The 24507-nt window shown below is 36.8% G+C and overlaps 3 protein-coding genes and 1 long non-coding RNA gene across 5 annotated transcripts; all 4 read left to right on the plus strand.

Moving 5' to 3' along the window:
• Positions 1-3029: 3029 nt before the first annotated feature.
• Positions 3030-6094, plus strand: LOC103330832 (Ribosomal protein L4/L1 family). Its single transcript, XM_008233443.2, has 8 exons — positions 3030-3268; positions 3408-3445; positions 3575-3701; positions 4074-4222; positions 4691-4798; positions 4900-5019; positions 5160-5330; positions 5705-6094. Exons 1-8 carry the CDS (start codon positions 3160-3162, stop codon positions 5804-5806), a joined length of 924 nt encoding a protein of 307 aa, XP_008231665.2. The 5' UTR covers positions 3030-3159; the 3' UTR covers positions 5807-6094.
• A 1395-nt stretch (positions 6095-7489) lies between these two features.
• LOC148916713 (uncharacterized) lies at positions 7490-10019 on the plus strand. Its single transcript, XR_016127171.1, has 3 exons — positions 7490-7964; positions 8523-8600; positions 8676-10019. It is a non-coding gene; the product is annotated as an uncharacterized LOC148916713 (long non-coding RNA).
• Positions 10020-10508: 489 nt separating this feature from the next.
• Positions 10509-20317, plus strand: LAF3 (Amidohydrolase family). Of its 2 annotated transcripts, none has more exons than XM_016794829.2 (15): positions 10509-10767; positions 11940-12085; positions 13119-13220; positions 14212-14284; positions 14950-15056; positions 15141-15264; positions 16055-16249; positions 16611-16696; positions 17185-17292; positions 17579-17674; positions 17757-17855; positions 17971-18045; positions 18607-18738; positions 18856-18971; positions 19912-20317. In XM_016794829.2, exons 2-15 carry the CDS (start codon positions 11963-11965, stop codon positions 20084-20086), a joined length of 1611 nt encoding a protein of 536 aa, XP_016650315.2. In that variant the 5' UTR covers positions 10509-10767; positions 11940-11962; the 3' UTR covers positions 20087-20317. The 2 variants fall into 2 exon arrangements, with proteins under 2 accessions (XP_016650315.2, XP_008231666.2); XM_008233444.3 differs by lacking the exon at positions 10509-10767 and adding an exon at positions 11525-11849.
• Positions 20318-20676: 359 nt separating this feature from the next.
• On the plus strand, positions 20677-23368 carry TAF13 (TBP-associated factor 13). Its single transcript, XM_008233446.3, has 6 exons — positions 20677-20817; positions 21142-21254; positions 21355-21392; positions 21601-21660; positions 21749-21823; positions 22852-23368. The coding sequence occupies exons 2-6, from the start codon at positions 21152-21154 to the stop codon at positions 23026-23028; spliced, it is 453 nt and encodes a 150-aa protein (XP_008231668.1). The 5' UTR covers positions 20677-20817; positions 21142-21151; the 3' UTR covers positions 23029-23368.
• The last annotated feature ends 1139 nt before the right edge of the window (positions 23369-24507 follow it).

Genomic DNA, 24507 nt, shown 5'->3' on the forward strand with positions numbered 1-24507 from the left:
TGAGGATTTCAGACCAATTCAAAGGAGTGAGGTAAATATTTAAGATGTTTGATTTATGGAAATTTGTTTTAGAGGTTATATTTTTGAGGTTTTGTAGATTGTTGAGTTGTTCCAAACTTAAGTAGAATTGTGAATTTTTAGGAATGTCTAGATCGAACTCGTGCGCCACTTTGTGGTAGCCTTTTGAGTTCTAAATACTCACCACATCGTCCTGAGCATGAGGTATGCTCGGATTATTGTTTAATTATCGAACGGATATTGCGCCTACTATGCGATATCTGGATTCGATAGGTTCGGATCATTTGATCGGTTCATTTTCAATTAGGATCGTGTAGGAACTTACAAAGTGAGAATTGAAGTTTCGGATCCTCTGAATCACTAATTTTAGGATTAGGCAAACCGATTGTGCGATTGGTTTAGATTTGACTACTCGATCAAGACCAAATCCTCGGGACATATTTAGTAGCCCTTGCCGGACCCTTAGGAACTTCCTTAAAGGTTGTACACACACTTTGAGTCCCGAATTAGGATTTTAAGTTAAAGTTTATGGTTGGATACTTTTATTGATTAAGTCTCATTGTTCTTTCAAATAGGTACTCAAGCTTCACGTACTCCACAAGAGAGACATTCTCAGGGTTGAGCAGCTCTGGACTTGTTATGAGTAGACATTGTTTTAAATGAGCATTATTTTTCGAATATGGATTTGCATGCATAAATGAGATTTGATTTAGAACTTGATTTATTTGGTTTATTGGGATTATGGAATTTGATATATGTTTTAACTATGACTTTATAGTATCTTATGGGATTACTAGAACTTATTGTTAGTTATAAAGTAAATGGATTTTGGGTTTTGGATTATGATTTTATCGGCATGTGTATGGATTTGATTATTGTGAATTTGAGAATATGGATTTCGGAGATGATTATTGGAAATTGGATATTTTTTTTGTTTTTTGTTTTTTTGGGAATTGGTACATAGTGTTGGGCTATGATTTTGGAATATTGGTTTAGGCATATCATGTATTAATTGCACTATTATATGTACCTCCCATGTTACTGGATACTTGGATACATTCGACACGCGATAACTCTTCATACGTGTGTCGGGATCCGGCACCCTTGCAGGATGTGCTGCAGGCTTTTGGCGGGGCAGTCTACAAGCGTATGACAGGATTTAACCTCACAGTGATGCGATTTTGCTGTGTGTGTTGGGGAGCAATAGTCCCCCGATTGGACTGCTCGTCTGTAGTCATAAGGTAATGCGTTTCTATCCTATATCTAGTCAAAACAGTCCTCGTGTTGGATTGTTTCCCTTGGTACTTGTTGCTGATGTAGTGACATACATACATACATTTTTATACTTATATATTTATAAGGCACTTTCTTTGTATATTGTGTTTTTACAAGCATATGTCTAGGAAAGGGGTTGGCTAAAGGAAAAAGGTCCTGTTTGATGATTATATTCTATGCCATATCAAGTTTATGGGATTACAATGATTTTAAATTCAAGTATACTATAATAATGGATTTTATTGCATGGTTTTATATTTTTTTTCATAAAACGGTGGGGTTAGTACGTTTGATCATAACTATTTTCAAACTTTATTTTTGTCCACTCACAATTTCTACATTGCTCCCCTCAGGCCGTAGTTTGACGTGACTTGTGAATCCAAGTCACTCTTCCCGCACTTCTGACTTCAATCGTAGGACTTTTATGTTGTTTATTTCCTTTGAAAATTACTTTGGTTGTGTAATTAAGAATTTCTTATATTGCTCTGATATTGTCCATGGAGGGTAGAAATTGAGGTCGGATGCCTATTTTATGAACTGTGTGCTTTAGTATTGTGTGTGCTGCTAGTTGAGATATTTAATGTGTTGTTTTTACTAGTGTAAAATTTTAGGATTTATTCGTTTTTCAAGGAGAGACTGCAGAAATTTTAGTAGAAGTCTGGACTCTTTTTCTGTTTTTTGTTGTTGTTGTTCATGGAAGAGAGTTATTTTAGTAAGTGGGCCCGACATTGGTTAGATGTTGGACAGGCAACAGGGTTCGTCACAGGTTCCAATGGAAAATTCGAGAGGGGTCTTGTCACCAAACCATTCTAATAATCTAATGTCTTAAAACATGGCACGTCATTAAACTTGGAGTTATTGTTTTTTTTTTTTTTTTTCCCTAAAACTCAAACACGTTAACGTCAGTTTGAGCATGTTTCTTTCTCTCTTGGCTCCTGAAATTTTGTGCTTCAGGATTGCCCTGATCTGGGATCTTCAAGTTTGAATGGTTTTGGGTGCTCTCTCCTCTGGGTTTGCTTCACTGCCTTGCTATATGGGGCCTTCAATTTTTAATGGTTGTGGTTCGCACCCTCTTATATGCAGAGATACGATTATCATTATATTTTGTTCATAGAATCATAACCACATATATATGTATATTACATTATACCAATTTGACAAACGTCCTTTATAATCAAGCTTGTTTTGATTATATTAGGTTTGTCTGCTCTACCTTGGCCTATAACAACCTAATGTTTTGGAATCAATGACTTGACACCATCAGTGGCTTCACTAAAACCAAAGAAACAATCATCTGGATAATCGTGAATGGATTCAACAATTATTCGTTGATGGTATTTGCTCCTGATCGATAGACAACGCTCAAAAACTGATGTTAACGTTAAAGATCAGTTTAACGCGTGAGCTTTGGAGAAAAAAAAAAAACCCTCCCCTAAAATTATACCAAAACTTGCTTCAATTCTAAATGGAAAAAGTTACAAAATCACATATATGTAATGCACACCAAGTGTTCGACGAAATGTCCAGCAGAGGAAAGAAGAAGAAGCTTACGCAGGCAGCCTGCCTTGCGCGCGTGCGCTGGTTCCTTTTTTGTTTTTAAACTGCCTGGCCAAAATGACGCCGTTTTGGTCCAAGCGTGTTAAATTTTTTTTTAAAAACCTGCCTTCAAAACGACGTCGTTTTGAGCCAGGTTTTTCAAAAAACCAGAAAACCCCATCAGCAGCCCTATCTACCCGATTCTAATCCCCGCCCCAGCAGCAGCAATTCATTGATTTTCTGCGTCCGCCACTGTTTGAGAAAGCTGGTTTGTGGATGTAGATAACCAGTTGAATATAATTCGGCCAAGCCTTGGTGGTGTTTTTAAGTATGGCTTTGTCGGTATCCAGAAGGCTTTTACGCTCATTTGGCTCCGTCTTAGCATCGGGCCGCTGTGACTCTCCAAGTAGTTTATATCCATCACTTCATGCTTCTCTTGGTGAGGACGTGCATACTTTTGTTGTAAGCTTTTTGTTATTTGACTTGTATGATCGGAACATTTTGTGGCATTGCAAAATATTAATTTTTTTTCTACCTTTATTTTGGTCCTTGAACCGATTTGTGCGGCCTTGTTCCAGGGGTTGTCTCTCCTGAAGAATTCTCAGCTGTTTCCAAGGTATTATTGCATCATATCTACTATCAAATGAACCAGTGCAGCATGTTCATGTACATGGTGATTTATTGGATGCTTAGCTTTCTGTGGAAACATAGTAATGAACTCATATTATATTGTATCTCAATATAGGCTGGATCGTCTTTTCTAGCCAATCGAAGGCTTTCAACTTCTATCCCATCTCCAGAATCAAGTGGAGGAGCATTTCCCTCTAATTTATTGTCTGCAAAGCCTGTGGTCGCTTCAGAGCGTAATATAGGTACGAGGAAAGGTCAAAACCATATATATCTTATAATATTGATGAAAAAAAACCCCCAAAACGTCTATCAAATGAGCATAACATTATATAGCTTAAAACCATAACCATATGATCTTATACAATAAGATACAATGGGTAACATTCATTTATGGATGAAACTCATTCGTTAAGACTTAAAACCCATTGAAAATAGTAAGTCAAAACACAGGCCAGGCAAGTGTAGGTATGCAGCAATTGTTAGTTTGTGGTAAAGCTTATTTATTACTTTACTGGGTTTACATTATAAACCAGTTGTCGGGATGTTTTATTAATGTTATCTATAAGAAATAAATGTGTAGGACTGTTTTAATGATTTTGTGTGTTGTGATATAGGACTCTATCAAGACCTTGTAATTCCAGTGACAAATTTTCATAATGAAGATAAAGGCTTCACAGTTTTGGCTGGTGATGTTTTTGATGTACCTATTAGGAAGGATATCATTCATCGGGTTGTACTGTGGCAGCTAGCAAAACGGCAACAGGTATTGACTTATCTATAAATTGAAGCATTAACACTAAATGATGGCTTAGCAATATTGCATTCTGTTCCTGAACATTTATAAAAAAGAGAAAGGCTGCTATGCCACTTGGAAGTTGGAAGTACAGAGTCTTTCATTTAGTGTGATTTTTTGTTTTGGTTGGGGAATGTGGGGGAGCATTTGCTGAAAAAGCTTCTGGATTGCATACATAGTAAATTGGATAAAAAAAGAAAAAGAAAAAGGAAGGGGATAAGTATATGGGTTCTTGCATAAGAGGAACTAAATTGACCAATAACTTTTCTATATTTTATTTTCACATGTCATTTGTTTTGAAATTCTTGTCATCCATGTTTAGAATTTTCATACTTTTGGTGGTCTAATGACCACTGAAATAATATTGGTGAGACTCTATGCACAAGTGAATTTGGGAAAGAAGATAAAAAAAGCTTACGCTTGTTGAGTGGTCTACAGGGAACACATTCAACAAAAACTATTAGTGAGGTTAGTGGGACTGGGAGAAAACCATGGAATCAGAAGGGTACTGGTAGAGCGAGGCAGGGATCATTGCGTAGTCCCCAGGTAATGATTTATCATGTTTTGAAATTAGTATGTTTCTAGATTTTCATTCAAAGTCTGCCTTTAAGATGCTTTTGCATAATGAATATAATGGGTGTTAACAGTTCAGAGGAGGTTCCACAATGCATGGTCCTAAGCCACGAAGCCATGCTTTTAAGCTGAATAAGAAGGTCCGGCGTCTAGGGCTAAAGATTGCTCTGACAGCTAGAGCAGCAGAGGGAAAGGCAACTCTCTCTCTCTCTCTCTCTCTCTCTCTCTGCTATGTTTGGATTTTGTTATGAAATAGGTTGAGTTATTTTAATTAAATATTTAAACTTTTATGTTTTATATGGAACTTAACTAGAGAAACTGTATGAAACTACAGCTTCTAATTTTTGATGATTTTGAGGTCCCCACACATAAAACCAAGAATATAGCGAACTACGTCCAGCAAATGGAGGACTCCAAGAAACTTCTGCTGGTGGATGGTATCTTACCTGAAAAGCTCAAGTTGGCTACACAAAATTTACATTATGTGAACGTGCTGCCCGCAGTAGTGAGTTGCTCTTTGTGACCCTTAATAAGTGTTTGTATTATAGCTAGCAAACTATATGCAGCCTGAGATGCCATTCCACATGGACACATTGTTCCGAATCCAGTGAGCTTCTTTATCCATCAGCAATGGGTTAGAGTAGAAATTATTGACAAAAGCTTTTACATTGTCGAGCATGTTTGATTCACAAGAACTAAAACCTCTCTCTTTCTATCTCCTGATATTCGTGATACTGTTGCTCAGCTTTCGCTGTGGTCACCATATATAAGAACTATGACAACCAAAATAACGATTTCAATTTTTGTAGATACATGAACCAGCTACCATGTAAGTTCCGTTTGAAATCAGTACTTATCTGTATTTCACACGTTTTGCAGGGTTTGAACGTCTACAGCATCCTGCAGCATGATACACTAGTGATGTCCCGTACTGCTGTAAATGAAATTGTTGAGCGGATGCACACTCCAATTAAACGTTGAAGTAAAAGAAGGCTTTTGTTTTAACTCGGGATAGATAGGAACCAGCTTTTGCTTTTGATGGAGCTAAAAGAAGGCCAAAGCTTTTAGCCAAAAAATAATGTGTTGTTTTTGTTACGATATGCAAATTCCGGTGTCGATGCTTGAATTTTATTTTGTTAAAAATTGTGGTTGAATATCAGTGAGATTTCGTAGCTTTTAAATTGCTCTACACCTGTATTGTCATGAAGCTAAGTTACTTTATGGGGTCGTCATTATTTTTTTTGGTAATGATTTAACAATTTTCTATAATGCATCAGATATGAATCCGTTGTTTCTTTTTCTCTCCTGTTATACCCGATCTCTCTCCTTGAAATATTTGATTTCTTCCAGTAATTAAGTGGGATACCTTGAGTTCATTTACCTTCAAAACAAAATTATTTCATTTAAGTGTGTCCGCCTAGTACCGTCTACCATGTCTCATTACAAGATGAAGCAAAATTTTGGCAAGCCACAAAATTGCATGAACGAGATTGGTGTTGCAAAGATACAAATGCAAAACAATGGAGCAATTCTTTAGCTTTCTATCAAACTCTCCTTCCATGCTATTGTAAAATTCGTTCATTCACATCCTTAATCACCTCCAACAAATCACTTTCAATGATCACCTATCTACTTCAAATTTAGCATACATACATAAATTGTAGTAGACTAAATCTTACAATTTACTTATATAATGTCATCCATGTTATAAAAATAAAATAATCACAGTATGAAAAGTACTACTGAATATGGGAGTAGAACTCAGATATAACTCACTCTCTTTTGTTTCCTCTCACTTTTCCTTTCTTCTCTTCCTTTCTTTCCTCTCTTCTCATTTGTGTTTTGCTAAGCAATGAGAAGCCTATTTATAGGCAAATTGGATGGCTTCCAACATCATCATTAAGCTTTTTGAATATTATTTCCTTCTTTTCTTTATGTGGGCTCCATCATTTTCTTTACAACAATCCAAAATTTAAGATGGTATTATGAGCATGAAATATCTAACTCCAACCATGAAGGTATCGTGACAGTTAGCACTCTATCTCCCTCTTTCTTTTTTTTCTATAGCAAAAGGAGGGCCTAGGGTTTATGCTACGGGTTGAGTACACTGGTTTACGCCATTGAAGTTGCTTGCTACATTTCTTTAACACCAAGGAAAGGCTTCCTTGATGCTACAGGTTGTCCAAATTTTAGGGCTTTGAGAGTAAACCGGTTTACGCCATTGAAGTTGCTTCAAAGTTGCTTCATTTCTTTAACACCAAGGCAAGGCTTCCTTGAAAATGACCCTCATGACCAAAACTAGACCGGAAGAGAAAGGACTTGGATTCTTACACGATCAGAGGCAACAACAAAGTCGTCAGAGCTAAAGAAAACGAGAAGGAAAACAATAATTTTTGATTTTTTTTATTTTTTGATTTTGCGGGAAGGGAAATGTGTTGAAGAAATGGTGGTTTTGCAGTGGGGGATTGGGTGCTGATGGGCCCATCGGTCACGGTAAGCCCCCATGCTTGGCATGCATCAAGAAGATTGAAGCCTAGGACGACTGGAGCAATGCGAAAGTGAGAGTGAGGTCGTACTATAGGCCAGAGGAGTCGATCGGAGGGTGTAGAAAGTTTCATGGACACCTCCCAAGCTATAAAAGAGGACAAATCCCAAAATAGAGCTCCTTGTCTGACCTCTATGATGATCGGAGAGCGCTGACACCGTTGAAGGCAAGTGCAGGGTCCACTCTCTTAAGAACTACGCAAAGCTGGAGAATGTGGGAGCTGAAAATTACTACTGTAGATTTGAGTACAAAGTTGATCTGGAGAGTTTGCACCAGACATAGTTGCTTGTGTGAGTGTCATTTGCTTTCTGGTTGCTTTGGTTTTTTCTCTTTTTTGGAAGACCTCTCTTATTGAAATGGGCGATAATATATTAAACTCACACACATTACGGACTCGACTTTTCTTGGGGGAGGAAGTGACACTACACTAGTGGGTCCTTGCTGTTGCTTTGATTTTTAATTAGTGGAAATGTGGTGTTTATGTGGATAGAATGTGATGGGTTTGTTTATGTCTGTCTGTTTTGAAGGCATTGCAAGTGTGAGATGCCGTATAATCCGGATGAACTCATGTGAAGTGCGAAGGGTCAGGGAACCGTAATCTTTTTTACTTCTTTACTTTCTTTCTCAATGTGTTGCACATTTTTTGAGATCCGAGTTTTTGAATGTGTTGTGTTACTTGAAAATTGTTCGCAAAAGAAACATTAACTAGGTTATCTATCTGTAATAATGGCTCTAACAATTGCAGTCATGATCTTGAGAGCACTTGTTTAGCAGGCATATGCAAACAACATAAGCACTCCATTTGTGTGTATGTTCAATTTAAACAGGGAAATGCTTGAGAGCTTGTTGATAATTTAGGTCCTGTAGATACTCGAGCAACATCTCCTATTCATAGATCTGTGCCTGCCTTTATACAGTTAGAAAAAAAAAAAAAATTCAAGGGAATTATCTGGTGGCTACTGAATCTTGTTTGGAAGAAAATTTGGGTCCTTTTTGCAACATAATTTGGCTCTACCTTATGTAAATCTTAAATACCCTAATAGACACATGATTTTATTTTACCATTGACGACACATACGTATAGGTATCATCTGCTTGCATTGGCATGACCATTGTAGAAGCAAAAAAAATTTAAAGCTTTGTTTTGTTCAGAATGTTCGTCTAAAGAGGATGTGATTAAGGCCCCAGAGACAGAATGCATTTTCAGCATCACCAGAAGCTGATGCAAAGGTGCGGCTTATCATGATGGAGTTTTGGTTATTTTATGTTATTCTGAGCTCTTTTCTAATTTCAGTCTCTTTCCAGGAGTCTCTGGCTAGTTTTTCGACTGTGGAGGCCATGGTCCAGCCTGTTGTCCCAGAAAACTCTTCAGTCCCAGACTTTAGCAAATTGGATTTAGATTCGCTCTGATCCACAGGAACGAGGAAGTTAGATGTCCTCCTCCAACTGCAGCTGCCGACTAAACCATGTTTTGAGTGAAAAAATGGAGAGACGAAGGGTTTTCTGTTGAACAAGGCTATTAATCCGTCAATCAGCTGATGGAAGATTTGTGTCTGCTAGCCAAAGAACAGGTGCTGCCTCTACCATTTCTGGAAGCTAGTCTAACTTTTACAGAGGACTTCCAGGATCTGGCTGGACAATGGGCAGCCATTGAGAAGAACTACAAGGAGGCCGAAGTTTACAAGAACTTTCAGCACTAGTGTTCGAGACCTGGAGCAAGAGAGGAAAGCTTGTAGTGTCAAGGATCAACAGCTCCAGCAAGTGAGGACTGAAATTGTAGCTCGGCTTCAAAAACAGTTGGCTAGCTAGCAAAGAACAAGAACACAATCAACTCCATGCTTTTCTGAACTCCGTTGGATTCCGCCTGGACTCTGCAGAGCCAGATTGCTAAAGCTAAGCCTGCCTGATGCCGAAGCTACTCTTTTCAAGGGCAATCATCTCAAGGCAGATGTGTACTCAGAGCTCTCTCATTTCAAAACAGTTTTTATCTAGCCTTGAACATTACTATATGCTTGAATTGTAAAATTTGAAACATTTTCAAAAGTGGAACAGATTTCACTGAACTGCAGCAACTTGTTATTTTGTAATTTGATCAATATACAATACTTGGACCGTAGTCTGATATCTGATTGCCCCACAAATTTTTAATAGGAAAGTGAGAACTATTAAATTGGCTTACACTTGAGTAGCTCTTTTAATACACAACTTTCTGACTCAAAACTTGGTAAGATTCTAATAACCGCTAGCCGGTTATGACGTTCAGGTCCATGCTAACACTATAAACATAATCTGCTGCTGTAATTCCAGGAACACCTTGAGTATCCCAAATGGTGGGATATAACTTTTTAAACCATCTGCCATTAATTGGGACCTCCTGCAATGGAACATGTGATTCAAGGGGCAAAGTCATTTCAATTTTCGATCTGAAATTGAGTTAAGGATTATTTACCCCAAAAGGAAATTACATTAGAAATTATAAATTGAGTTTATAGTTGACCAAGAAACTGTTACACAACAAATGTCAAATCACTATCAAGAATGCACACGTGAGTTAAGTTAGTTAGTCAAAGCCCGGTCCCTTGCACTCAAGTTTGAATTTCCATCTCCTAGAGAATTAGTCCTATAAATGAGCTCTTAGACTATCGATTATATAAAAAAATTACTATATAAAATAATAATATTAATATAAAAAAAGTCTTAAGTTCTGCGAAACATTAGTCAATTCTTAAACCCCTTAAAGTTAAAGTGACTAATTTTGCCTCATTGACTAATGTTTTGTGTCTCACTTTGCCCATCACCATTAAATATGTTAAAAATTCCGTAAAAAATGCTGATGTGGCACCAATGAGACCCACTATTTTGCTAAACTAAGTGCCATGTGTGAAGAAAAAAAATTAAAAATTAAAAATTGACTTTTAAAAAACATAATTTAACTATTAAAAATAAAAATTATACTTTAAAATCTGTGTTTTTGGTACCTTGACAACAATCTAGCACAAAACCTTGTTCCCATTTACATCGAATCTTATCAGCGTGCCTAAAATCAGATCTCCAAGCCAAACTTCCATCCATTCTTCTCAAGGAGAAACTCTCCACCATCACATAACAGCCAAACTTCCTCCACCCATTCTCAATTGTAATCTCTTCTACCCTCTCCACTCTCGCATCCATTTCATCCCCATTAACCCATCCTCCTGCCTCTAAAACTCATCTCATATTCTGAACAATTGCTGAACTCAAACCTACACTCACCACTTTCTTGCTATGTGGGTTATAAGCTTTGAACCAGGTGAACCCGGTACGGCCATTCCTATCGTCCTTCACCATTGTTCAGTATATAGGGGTCTGCTTTCAGTACATAGGGGCTTACCACTCTGACAGAAGACTGATCTTAAAGGTGAGTTATTTTAAATCAAACCACTCTGCAACAGTTCTTGAAGGGATTAGGTTTTAACATTTGATTGTTTTGTAGGGATTTTGTAAAGGCCATAGATGATTTTCATGAGAAGTACTGTATTGGAAAAGGAGGGTTTGGAAGAGTATACAAGGCAGAGTTGCTATCAGGTCAAGTTGTCGCAGTTAAGAGGCTTAACTTTGGAGATTGATTGGAGTCTGACAAGCTAAGCCTCTTAACTGCGACAACTAGACCTGATAGCAACTCTACCCGTCCGTTTCGTCGACCTCCAGCGAGGATCCACCACAATTCCTCTTTTCTTTGGAACACTATTTGATGACTCTTGCATATTCTTAGGGATGGGGCTGGGTTTTGGGTCTGCGAGAGAAGAAGAGGGAGGAGCAGTCAGGGGTGGTTGTGGCGGTGGTGATGGCAACTGGGAAGGGATAATGGGGTTGGAGGGGAGTTTGGGATTTTTTGGTTTTAATAATTAAATTAGTTTTTTTTTAAAGATAATTTTTAATTTTTAATTTTTTTTCTTCACACATAGTTTAGTAAAATAGTGAGTTCTATTGGTGCTATGTCAGCATTTTTAACGGAAGTTTTAATAAACTTGACGGTGAGGGAGCAAACTAAGACACAAAACATCGGTCAAATGGACAAGATGAGTCCTTTAACTTTAAGGGGTTTAATGAAAATTTATCACTGTTTTAGGGAGCACCGTAGCATTTGTGCTTGAAAAAAAAGAAAAGAGAAAAGTAGTGGGTGTTAAGTTAACCGAGTTTTACGAGTACACATTTGACTTGACTTCAATCCGTTAAGAAATGGGTCAGCTTGTTATGGATTCGACCAAATGAAATCCGATGCCAAAATCCTAAAAATTTCTTGTACTTTTGACGCGTAGAAATTGTAACCGTACGTTGACAGGGAGAGATTTTACATCAAACACTCCACTGGACTGAAACTTGAGCCACTCTTCCTTCTCCAAATTTCGAAAATGAACAACTTTCTCACCGTCGTCTCTGCTTCTGTAGCTTTCGTCCTCGCCATTATAGCCTCTCTTCCTCTTCTCAAACCCAACCACCGTAAAAATGATAAACTTTCATCATTTCTTTCTTCTTAAAGTTTCAGTTTTGATCTGAAATTTGAATAATTGGATTTTTTTTTTTTTGCAGAGTTGTTAAGTTGGAGGTCTCCAATGGCGGACTTGGTGGTGAAAAATGCCAAGATATACACCAGTGACGAGTCTCTCCCTTTCGCCGATTCCATGGCCGTCCGCAGCGGAAGGGTTCTGCGAGTGGGCAACTACTCCTCTATTAAGGTTCACCATTTGCTTCTTTGCCTCGCTCCTTACCTCCCTCCTTCTTAAGAATTGAATGTATTGGTCGGTTTTTGTGATGCTTGTGAGATTGCAGCTCGGAACCAAATATTTGGGCCATAAATTTTGTTGCATTGAATCCAAATATACACATGGAATCATTTTGAAGCTTATATAGCTAGTGGGTAGGTAGGTACTATTGTTATGAGAAAGAAGTTGTGAGAAAGAAAACCTTTTCAAGTTATTCTTATTGCGTGAAACAGTGGAAGCCATGTAAAAAGATGGTGATATTATGATTGCTAGTAGGAGAGTCAAAATGATCGTTTGAGTGGGTTTTTTAAGATTCTTAAAATGGTAATGTTTTAATTTTGTCCGAAAATTTCTGAAAGTAGGGGTTTGAGGGTGACTATATATGATGAAATGTAACTCTCGGAAAATCCATTTTCATTGATGGTCAACCAGAAACTGAGAAGTTTTGTTTCAGGGGGTTTCACTAAATTCTCATGAGGCTAGAGAAACATAGGTACAATTAGTATGATTGTATAACTTTTCTATGTTATAAGAAGCCACATTCCTTATCTTGGTCTGCAAACTGTAATGATCTGTGGTTCATCTTACTATGATCCTCGACTAATGGCTCCTCTGTGAGAATGGTCCATTTACTCACCTATGAAGTGTATTTTCCCTCCTTACTTTTCCAAGAAACTGCGTAATTTTCTGTATGTTTATCTAAACAGCTTGATTGATATTTTGCTGTTATTGTTGACCACTACATTGTTTTTGTCTAATTTCAAAGTTGCCCGTCCTTAGGTTTTGGATGGCCCATTCAGGTGTTGTCTTTTCTATCTTTCTATGTTTCTTTTATCTACTTATATGGATTTTGTGGTCTCTTATATGTATTGTCTTTTCTGTCATTCTGGCAAACCTTATAACCTCTTCATTGCATCATATGGATTTTGTTGTTAGTTTCCAACAAAGGTACTTAATCCAGTAAATTGTAAAAATACCCTTCCCTTATACATTCATTCAAATGCAGGATATGGTTGGAGATGGGACCAAGGAGTTAGATCTTATGGGAAAAATTGTTGTACCTGGATTTATTGATTCCCACGTGCATCTGATTTCTGGTGGACTCCAGGTATGGCACAAGTGCCATAGTTAAAATTGATCTTGTTTCGAATATTATATGCTCTTTTTGCCCTCGAGAAACTACTGTCTGTAATGAAACAATTAAATTTTTTTTTGGAGGAGAAACATGCTTTATTTCAAGCAAAAGCTATGTAGAATGATGTGGATGGGACATCCACAGACAACTTAGCATAAGAAACAAAACACCAAAACACAATATCTGACAGTAGGAAACACATCATCATAGAACAAACTGAACCACAGCTAACAAATCCAACAGAATAGATGAATAAGGAATCCCCCTGAAGTATACATATACTGATGCCCACAATGCTGACCAACATCCAACTCAACTCAAAAGATCTTCCACTCCCACCCATTTGTAATCCTTAAAATTCTCCTATTCTGCTCCATCCAAATTACCCAAAAGATGGCTAATACCAGACAAATTACCAAAAATATAGCTAACACCAGACTGCCCCACAAGGTTTTGGCTCTCCTCCCCTTCCCCAAAGCCTTGAAATGAATGCTGAACCACTCGAAAACCCCATTACACATCAATTGTTCAAGGCTTGAGTTCCTTGCATCGTGCATCTTCCATTTCAAACCGTTGTTGAAGTGTGTTACATATTTGAATTTTTATTTTTTCTAGATTTCAATTCAATTCTTTGGATATGCCATTACGTGTTTGTGTGTGTGTGTGTGTGTTCATTTATGTGAAAATTTCAATAAATCTGTGAACTACCTGGCTTGAACTAGTTTGAACACTCAGGTTTGTACTGTCGGGAAATCTATAATGTCTGAAACTTTCATTCAACAACTTCAATGCTTCACAAGTATTTAAACTGTGTTTCCAACCTTCCATCTATTTTTTTTTTTGTTTGCAAAATTTGTGTAACATAAACTTTGTACAATAACCAAAAGATTTATTATTTATCTATTTTCCTTTGCTTATTGAAGTTTCTATATATGCATTTGAAATGTTCCTGATTGGAAAACAGATGGCGCGTGTGGAACTACGAGGCGTAAGTCAAAAAGATGAATTTGTGAGGCGGGTCAAAGAAGCAGTGAGAAGTCCGTTCCCTGCCTTTTTATAATTTTCTCAATTTATCGTGCAACTTATAGACACAGGAATGTCATGGCTAGACATGTCTATTCGTATTCTTGTTTGAGTTAGAAAAATGCACAAAGTATGTGCCAAAATCTTTGATTGTTCTTTTTTGAAGGTTTGGCTGTGAAGTCCTAATGTAAAATTGTTACAATTCCAGTTGTTATTCAAGAGTTAGAGACTCTTCTCCCAAGCTTTAGGATGGGCAATATGGAAGCTCCATAAGTTATTGTAAGAACATATATGAAGCAGACAGGAGTTAAATTCAAACAATTAAACTGGCCAAATGTTAAAGGTCATAGAATAAAAGGTAGGGCGTTTCATTTAGTAAGAAATATTAAACCATTAATCACTCTTCTTTATGTGCTTGTTGATCACCATTTAGCCTGCAAAAATAGTTCTGGAGAGGGAGTATTTATTGATGATGACTACGACTAACAATCTGATATAAATCACTTTTAATTATGAAAAGCAGTTGTGCAGACAGCATCATTGGCAATGCCTAAAATTCTTATAAAATGGATGTTCTGAAATAGCCATTGAATGTTTCCAAAATAAATATTATTGTGTTTGTTAAATTGTATAGTCTTTTGAAATCTCGTATTTGAAAGAAAATCAAATGAAAAATCAGATACAAATCAAGGTTCCTGGATTTTGGGTGGTGGATGGAACAATGATCTTTGGGGAGGGGAATTGCCAATGGCCTCTTGGGTTGACGACATCACACCTTACAATCCTGTAAGTCATAACCAAATGAATTTCGGGTGCTTTGATAGTTTTCACAGTAGTGTTTTTATTTCATTAATATACATTATTTTACAGGTTTGGCTGTCGAGGATGGATGGCCATATGGGCTTGGCTAATTCAGTTGCACTCAAGTTGGCTGGGATTACAACTTCATCAGAAGATCCAAATGGTGGAACAATTGTGAGATTCACCAGCGGAGGTATTGTTTAACTGCGTTCATATGTCATAGATGCTTTCAGTGGGCCATCCTGAATCTTTTCAATTCTTTGGATATAACAACCGACATAGAAGTGTTGAGGGTGTTGGATATTTGTGGACATGACATTTTTGTTACCCATGTCCCAATAATTTCCTTGATTTATTCAAGAAGATTGCAAAAGTTTTAAGTCTTTCTGTAAAAATGGTAAATTACAACAAGAATACATAATTATTTACTACTAGTGGCCCTTAATTAAAAAACATGCATGGCTGTGTCCCTTACATGTTTTGGGATTTCCATATTTGACAACCTATATCAAGTTATAAAATGACATGCATATTGTACCAACAAATCATAGTGATTGAATTGACACTGGAGTCACAATTAGGACCTATTTATATGGATTCTGACAACCTTTACATTAGGAAGAAGCCTTGGACAACTGTTGGATAGATTTTATTTTTTTTCTTTCTAAAAAGAAACCTGAAATTTATTAACAACTATGGAAGTAGGATGGATAAGAAGTTCATCATATCCAGATCTACACCTCAAGCTAGCATTTATTACATTCAATTCAAAACTCTCCCGAGAGAGATGAATTGCACTACAAGGGATTATCACTCTAAAATGATGACAAAGACATATGAGAATCTTTTTTTCTTTTTTCTTTTTTAAATCTAAAAGTAGATTGAATTTGTCCGCCTTTTCATCTATTTTCTGGTTGTTTCATCTTTAGATAAGTAACAGCTACCGGGAGAAATTACTTATCATCCAACTCATCGTTATGCAGAACCTACTGGATTGCTGATTGATTCTACAATGAAACTTCTCCTTCTATCCATTCCGGAGGTGTCAGTAGAGGAGCGGAGGGAAGCTTTGAGTAGAGCCAGCAATCATGCCTTGATGAGGGGTGTGACAACAGTTGTTGATGTTGGTAGATACTTTCCTGGGGCATCGGTGAAGCATTCCTGGGAAGATTTTTCAGGTTTGCATTATGTTTCTTAAGGGTTTCTTTGGATGTCTTGTGAGTTGAAACATTATTCTTCTAGTTTATTGGTTCACTTGAATTCACTGGTCATGTTAAGGAATCACCATTGTCCTTACCAAACTGATGACAAAACTTAAGGCAATTCTTAAATGACCTGTTGTGATCAAATATTAAGAATTTAAAACGATATTCTCAAAAAAGATGAGTGTCTAGTTAGATGATTTATTACAACACAAATTTATTACATCCTAAGAACAACAAGATGCACCCATACTGATATTAATATTTTTAATTACTCATGCTGCTTAAAATGTTTTTTTTTTTACTTTTTTTTTTCTCATTTTATTACTTATTGCAGATGTTTATAAATGGGCTGATTCTTCAGGGAAGATGATGATTAGGGTCTGCTTATTTTTTCCATTGGAGACTTGGTTACAGTTACATGTATGAGTTCTTATAGGTTTCTTCTTTGGAGTTTAATATTACTTCAATTTATTCTCAACCTGATAGTGTTAAAGAATGATTGTTCATATGTTTGGCCTTTATGTTGACATATTAACGATTCTCCTTGTCAATGTGTTTTACAGAGAGCAATTATTTTAAACATTTTCAGCAATTGCACTATTATTTATTTATTTAACTTTTTCATATTTTTTCCATATCAGAAATGTGTGTGAGTTAATTATCTATACTCTTCTTTTCCTTCCTGCAATGAAGACTTTTGACATTGCAGCTTTTGTGTTTCATACATAAGTAATTCTGGATTCTTATATATCTTGCTTGAACAAGTGGAGATGTCAAGTTTTTGCATTGGACAACTTACTTTCTAGAATATTCTGTTTTTATCTAACGAATCTAGTTATGAACTTCATTAGATGTTTCAATTTTGTTGTCATTTATTTTTTCTCTTAGAGTTGTATTTTCCTTTTCAGAATCTTATTACCAAAGTTGGCCGTACCATGAGCCAATGGATTTACTTGGGTGGTGTTAAAGCTTTTGCTGATGGGTCGTTGGGTTCTAATAGTGCACTGTTTTATGAGGTGAGAACGATGGTACTTGGGCATCTGCATTTGTTTTTAGTAAATTAAGAATAAAAACTTTGAAATCCATTGACTATGGCCAATTCCATTTATTTTTGTATATCTTTGTTGTGTCTCTTGCTATTGTTGTTGAGAAAGGGGAAGTGTCATTGGAAAGTTAGGAATTTTTTGTAGTGAGCTTATCTAATTTGCTTCATACTGTTGCTTCCTCTGTGATAGGAAGTAGCTTTTTTTGCTTAGCCAGTCAATATATTGTTTTCCTAATATTTCTCTTTTATATCTGTAGCCATATGCTGATGAGCCTCATAATTATGGCTTACAAGTGATAGATAATGAAAGTCTCCTCAACCTGACCTTGGCTTCAGATAGAGTTGGGCTTCAGGTGTTGTCTCATCTCTTTGGAACTGTCCCTACATGACGTAAATGTACTCGTACTACTAAAATTTCCTTTGCATTGTGTTCAGGTTGCTATTCATGCTATAGGTGATAGAGCAAATGACTTGATCCTTGACATGTATGAGTCAGTGTTTTCTACAAATGGAGTGAGGGATCGAAGATTCAGGGTAAAGATTTTGCTCACGCAACGATAATGGCTCAGCAGCAGCATAAATTTTCACAGGTTTTTATTATTTCCTTTTAGTTATTGTTTTGCATGACGAAGGAAAAAATTGCTTTCAGATTGAGCATGCCCAGCATCTGGCACCTGAGACACCAGCCCGATTTGGTAAACTAGGGATTGTTGCTTCAGTACAGGTTTGACCGCACTAGTCTGTTTATATTTATTTATTAATCTTTCTTAGGGTAATGGGGCTGCAAGCACAGTGATTTGTGGGAATTATTTTGTAATGGTTCAAAGTTCATGTTTCAACAACATTCTGATTATTTGCATCCAAGCGGACCTACCTTTTCAGACTGCTACCATGTTTATTTCTGAGTGTGTGTAGGAATTTGGGATAGGGGACTTCTACTGGTTAAATTTTAAATACAAGAGAGAGGTGTAGATTTATACACACTTCGTGTGGGATCACATATTACCATGCTTTCATAATGACACTTGGATCACTTTCTGCATAGGGATGAAGTCTTTTCTTCTTGCATACACAGGCTGCCTGACATTTGGGCAAAGTTTTTATTTTTTATTTATTTTAAAATGTCTTCAGTGAATGAGCTCCCTTTTCCTCTTTTATTTTATTGTCATTTTTCTTTTCCCCTTTTGGCTTAACAGTTCTCAAACCTCTGAGTGATTATCATTATTCTTTGTTCCTGTGCATAAATTTAATTTTAATTACATACTCGAACACCAATTCCCCATAGCCAGAGCACCTATTAGATGATGCTGAGTCTGCAACAAAAAAACTTGGGATAGATAGGGCTCAGAAGGGATCTTATTTGTTCCGGTCTCTCTTGGCTAGCAATGGACAATTGGCATTTGGTTCTGACTGGCCTGTAAGTATAATGACTCTCATGGATATATTTTTTAGGCCTAAGTATCACAAGGCTCTCTGATACTTTTTGTTTAGTGTGATATGTTTTGTAAATTTCAGAATGGTGCTGTTTTTGCAGGTGGCAGATATTAATCCATTAGGTGGCATTAAGACAGCAATGAAAAGGATACCCCCTGGTTGGGATATTGCTTGGATTCCCTCAGAGACCCTTTCATTGAATGACACATTGAAGGCGTAAGCAACATTGAAACATTTGATCCTAGAGATATCATCTATTTTTAGACTGCTATTTAGGTGACTCACATTCTTCGATGTGCGAAGCCCATATCCAAAGTCACTAAGAATGCGCCAAGTTAGCTAACCAGACAGCTGATATACTTGTGGTGAAGGCCCATTCGAATGGGCCTTGTCTGCCTGTGCCAGTTTCTGACATAAAAGTTCACTGGTTTATAATTGTTGAGGGCAAACCCTTTTAATCTCAACCATATTTGGTTGGTAGAATTTTCAGAAATCTTCTGTTACCAGGGCACTCTCAGGTGAAACAAAAATTTAGGTAATCTAGGAGTTGTAATTATTTCTATAACCCCCGGGGAGGGGATCGGGTGTGCTGTGTTCAGCTCAAAGGGATAAGACGCTGTCAAGATTTGACGGATGATGGGGTTGGATATTGGAAAAGAAATTACAAGCTCTCTGGAAAGGGCAAAGAAGTACATGCTGATGGTGGTGAGGAAAGAGCCACCTCTGACCATATCACTTACAACAAAGCCTATATGAGTAGAACTCATATTGTACTTTCTCCTGTCTCCCACCATTTATGTTTGGGTAGTTTTAATTTTCTTGTAATTGTTGTGGCCATCTGACTGGCGTGAAAGAAACGGTCATCATGCTTACCTATTATTTTATTTCATAAAATGATTTGTTCTGATTTACTCTTTTCATGGTAGTGGATGCTAAGCTGATTAGATAGTGTCCAGCGCTAGACAAATAGAGTGAGGAACCAAATTTGTTTCTTTCCAATATGTTTTTTTCATTAGAGGGACGGTCTTTTTCTCTTAATTAGTAGTTCCAGTTCATTTATCGATTTCTTTGTTGCTTTTTCAACTGATCAACGTTGCTTTGTTGTGTTTCAACTCACACTTGCCACTGTGCAACACTTCCACCTGATACATGGCAGGTACACTCTTTCAGCTGCTCGTGCATGCTTTCTTGACAGCGACTTGGGGTCCCTGTCGCCAGGCAAACTAGCAGATTTTGTCATACTGTCCAGGGACTCATGGGATGATGTCGTGGTTGAAGGATCTGCATCCATTGAAGCTACATATGTTGGTGGTGTACAGGCCTATCCCTGAAAGCCTATAATCTTGAAGATAAATTACACTTTCTACAGAAAACATAGGCTTAAGACAAGAGGGAATAGCCCAACATTTTAGGTTTATATAGTGAGCGGAAGTAGTATGCATATGATGTCCTTTGAAAAGTACTCTAGAAGATGATGTAGTCTATATGAGGGATCAAAGGTTTGTATGATTTGCACAATATAACACATTGAGCTAGGAAACGTTTCAGATTCTGCTTGAAAATCAACTTTTATACGCCTGTCTTTCACTTTTTTTCTTCAAAAGAAAATTGATGGGGTAAGTGACTGTTTTTAACAACTTGAATGAAATGTGAAGAAACTTGACAGTAAGCGATAAATTCGCTATTCGTAATAGTTCGAATAATAATTATTCTAAAGAACACAAAATTTAGGGGGTAAATTGAAAGTGACCTACTAGCTAGGTGATCCGACCCCTATCACTTTCCATTTTCCCATCTAGCAAAAGTAAAAAGATAGTAGGTCCTAGTTATTTAAATAAAAACTAAAAATCAAAATTTCTTCCTGGGTGTCCCTAGAATACCCCTGTCAAAATACTTTTGTCTTGTGTCTCGTGTGGCCGTAACGATCGAAAACGGTAAGATATAAAATCGGTCCATTTCAAAACGCTGGTATATAGGCGCCTTTCTGATCTAGCAAAGCAAGTCTCTCTTTCTGTCCTGCTCCTTTTGTAATTGGAATTTAGGGTTCTGAAGATCTGACGAGGTAATTTTCTTCTGCAGTTCTTGTTTTTCCCTCTAATTCTCTCGTTCAAACCAAACAGTGCCCTAGGGTTTCACTTATTTGAATTTCCACGATTTTAGTTTATTCGATTTGATTTTGTCTGAAGTCTGGGTCGGATTTATTCTTGATTACTGTTGTTATCCTCTTTACGTGCTTCGTCAATTTCATCGTTCTTGTAATGGGTTTGTTCTTGGAATTATTAAGTGGAAGAATTGGATTAAGTTCTAATTCAGCTCTGTTATGTTGTTATTAGCATAATTGTTCCGTGGTGTATGATTATAGTGATTTTCGGGAGCATATTTTCAGGGTTTAGAAGATGAACAACCCTGCTGGAGGGCAGTCCTCAAAATCGAAAGCTGGATCCTCGCAGCCATCCGAAACTTCATTTAAGCGAAAACGGGGAGTGTTTCAAAAAGAATGTATGTATGGTCGTTGTGTTTAACAGAAACTCTATGCTAATTTAGCCTTTCTGGGTGTTATTCATAAATGTTTATGTTGTTCCTTTTCTGTATGTTGCAGTGCAGCACATGATGTATGGTTTTGGAGACGATCAAAATGTATGTAGCACTATCAAATTTTGAGAGTTGAGTCTTTTCTCAGTATGTCATGTGATATTTATATAGATGACACTAATTTGGATATTGGCATGTAGCACGTGGTTGTTGTGGTCTCTTTGGAACTGAGCCTCTGGTTCTGTTCTTCTTTGGTTTCTTTGGTTAATAAAATTGACTGATCAGGAAAGAAATTGTTTTCTGTTGCTTTCAGCCTCTTCCAGAAAGTGTGGCACTTATGGAAGATATTGTTGTGGAATATATCACAGATTTGGTAAGCATTTCTCAGAGGTAGTTACTATTTACCATGCTAATGAGATGCTATGCCAGATATTAAACCCAAATATGCAACATTTTTGCAGGTACATAAAGCCCAAGATATTGGATCAAAGAGGGGAAAGTTATCAGTTGAAGATTTTCTGTATCTAATTCGCAAGGTATCATATAAATTTGTTTCCATGCTGCCATGAGACAAAAGATCTTCTTTCTAAAGAGATTCTATTCGGAACTATTATATGTCCAAGGTCCAATATTGAAATAATTTCAGATGTTTTCCTTGACTTTGTCGGTGTCACTGCATAATTTGGTTGTGTGGGAATTTTCTTTTTTGCCACTTGGATTCATGTTCTGGATATTAAAAGTGAGTTAATTTTAACCAATTTGTCAATAGTTTTTGTTTCACTAGCCTCAGCTCACTTTATTGAGGGGTTGCTATTCCTCGTGCTTTTGACTAACACCATAGGAAAAAAAAGGAGATGAACATGACATGATACGATATCGTGTTATCTTGGCATGAGATGACAACACTTTCATTAATTGATAGCTTGAAACTAACTCAGCTCATTTATTACATTACTGTCACGTTGAAGTTATTTTCAGAAGGTTATTTTGTGATTTACATGGTTATTTTGCATTAATTCTTGCCAATTTCACGTTAGTTTCATGCCTTTTTTGTGTTATTTTCATCAAGTTTCAATTTTTTTGTCAATTCTGTGTTGTACATGAATATATCATGATACTATATCGGGTCAAAAAAGTCCTGACACAAAGTTGTTGTCTCATGTCAATTCCATGCCAATTTGTTGTATCTAACAGACTGTTTAGAAAATTGCCCCCTAACCTTCGGGTTGACTATTTAGGAAAAGCACATTCCTGTTGTGATTACATTTTATGGCTGGCCTCATATCAGTATGCTAATAGTAATAAGAATACTCATGTGATGTTTTATAGCCCATCTAACAACTTTATTACACTCCCACTTGTTTTTTGTTTGAAAGTTTATCAGAATAGTCTGCAATGTAACTTCCTAATTTTACAATGTACATTGGAATTACTTGGATAATATGAAAGCCTTACCTGGCATGTTGCTTCTAAAAGCATGGGATAAATGACAGTTAAAATGTGATTTGTTATTACGTTCTTTCAGCTGATGTAAACACTAATGTAAATGTGGTAAACTCTCCAGGACTTTCCGAAACTTAACCGCTGTAGAGAATTGCTGTCTATGAATGAAGAGCTGAAGCAGGCGAGGAAGGCTTTTGAGACAGATGAAGAGAAGCTGAGGAAGGCTTTTGAGACTGATGAAGAGAAGATGAGGAAGGCTTTTGAGGCAGATGAAGATAAACTCGGGTCAACGGAGTGACATGGGAGTATTTCTACTTAAAATTGTCTCCTGGTGATCATTTTCTTTAGGGAAATCGGTCATGTTTCACTTAATCTTAGCCATTTAGCATCCAGGATTAGATAGCAGGATTCAGGGAAGATCCAACACACAACACTTGGCAGCATTCTGATGTTGCAGATTGGCGGTCATCCGGCGTGGTTTTACAAGCTTCCCAAAGCTTTTTTTTCCTCCTTTTTCATCAACCTTTGTAGCAGATTGGCATATTCATCTGGTGTGGTTTTCCTTTTAAATAGTGATGATATAGTGTGGATAAGTTGCATTTTCTATGAACATATGTGATCAGGCTCTTCACATTGAACCTACAAAAAATCAGTTCATTTTACAGAGTCCACTTTCTTCCACAAATGCTGGGTCATATCAAATCATCAAATCATGCTAATTTGATATCATAAAAATAAAAATAAAAGCAGAAAGTGTAGCATAGTCCATATTGTGCACGGCTGTTGTTAAACATTTTCGTACGTACCCACATTATTATTAGGAAAGCGGGGAAAAAAAAAACAAACAAAAACAAAAACAAACGTTTTTAAATTGATGAAATAAACTCTCCAAGCTATTGAAACTTAAACATAACCAAACATATGTACAATTGAAAAGAAAAGAACTCTTAGGTCCCGTTTGGTTCATGGAATGAATTTGAGGGGAAATCATTTCCCATGTCTTTCCCTAAGGAATGGGAATAGAAGATTCATTTCCCACGTTTGGTAATGCTAGGAAAGTAATTGGGAAATATCACTTTATTTCTTTTCCCATGTTTGTTTTGAGTATGAATGGAAAACAAAGTTTGTATAAATTTTCAATTATACCCATATTAAATCAAATAAAAAAAGAATGCATTCAATTATAGGGTTTTTCACAGCAATGGTCCCTCAACTATACCCGGTTTTGCATTTGGGTCACTGAACTCAATTATTAGTTGCAGAAGTCACTCAACTCTGCGTGTCGTTGCCCCAGTAGTCCTTCCGTTAAGTCCGTTAGGTTTTTCCGTTTAAAATGATGACGTGGCAATCATATGTGAGAATCTCTTAGATTCGTCGGGGGCAAATTTGTCTTTTGATGTCTGGCATGTCCAACCTCCCATCTCCCTCCGAAAAAGGTCAAATCTGGCGCCAAATAAATCCCCAATTCCCATTTATATTCGAAGAAAGCCACATAAAAACAGTAGATGTGCTGAAATTTTGGAAATTGGAAGGAAATCTGGGAAGCCATTTAAAGGGAAATCTGGGAAAATGTCGCAGATTTCTTTTTCATTAACAAATCCGAGTCCTAGTGCGAGGAAGCTATGCAGGTGCGGTGGATATATCAAAACTTGGACTTTATGGAATAGTTTAAATGCTGGGAGAAGATTTGAGGCTTGTGAGATGAGTCGAGTAAGTTAATCTGTGAAATTTTATTTTGTTGCTTGATGGGTTTAGCTTTGATGTTATGAAACGTACT

Source organism: Prunus mume, linkage group LG5 (genome assembly GCF_029339155.1).
Source record: "Prunus mume cultivar Tortuosa linkage group LG5, ASM2933915v1, whole genome shotgun sequence".
NCBI lineage: Eukaryota > Viridiplantae > Streptophyta > Magnoliopsida > Rosales > Rosaceae > Prunus > Prunus mume.

Coding starts and splice junctions, on each gene's coding strand:
- LAF3 (XM_008233444.3), top strand. CDS start 11,762: ATGAACAACTTTCTCACCGTCGTCTCTGCTTCTGTAGCTTTCGTCCTC. Junction 13,221..14,211: donor TGATTTCTGGTGGACTCCAG/GTATGGCACAAG, acceptor ATTGGAAAACAG/ATGGCGCGTGTGGAACTACG. Junction 14,285..14,949: donor GGTCAAAGAAGCAGTGAGAA/GTCCGTTCCCTG, acceptor ATGAAAAATCAG/ATACAAATCAAGGTTCCTGG.
- LOC103330832 (XM_008233443.2), top strand. CDS start 3,160: ATGGCTTTGTCGGTATCCAGAAGGCTTTTACGCTCATTTGGCTCCGTC. Junction 3,702..4,073: donor CGCTTCAGAGCGTAATATAG/GTACGAGGAAAG, acceptor GTTGTGATATAG/GACTCTATCAAGACCTTGTA. Junction 5,331..5,704: donor TGAACGTGCTGCCCGCAGTA/GTGAGTTGCTCT, acceptor CACGTTTTGCAG/GGTTTGAACGTCTACAGCAT.
- TAF13 (XM_008233446.3), top strand. CDS start 21,152: ATGAACAACCCTGCTGGAGGGCAGTCCTCAAAATCGAAAGCTGGATCC. Junction 21,255..21,354: donor GGGAGTGTTTCAAAAAGAAT/GTATGTATGGTC, acceptor TGTATGTTGCAG/TGCAGCACATGATGTATGGT. Junction 21,393..21,600: donor GTTTTGGAGACGATCAAAAT/GTATGTAGCACT, acceptor TGTTGCTTTCAG/CCTCTTCCAGAAAGTGTGGC.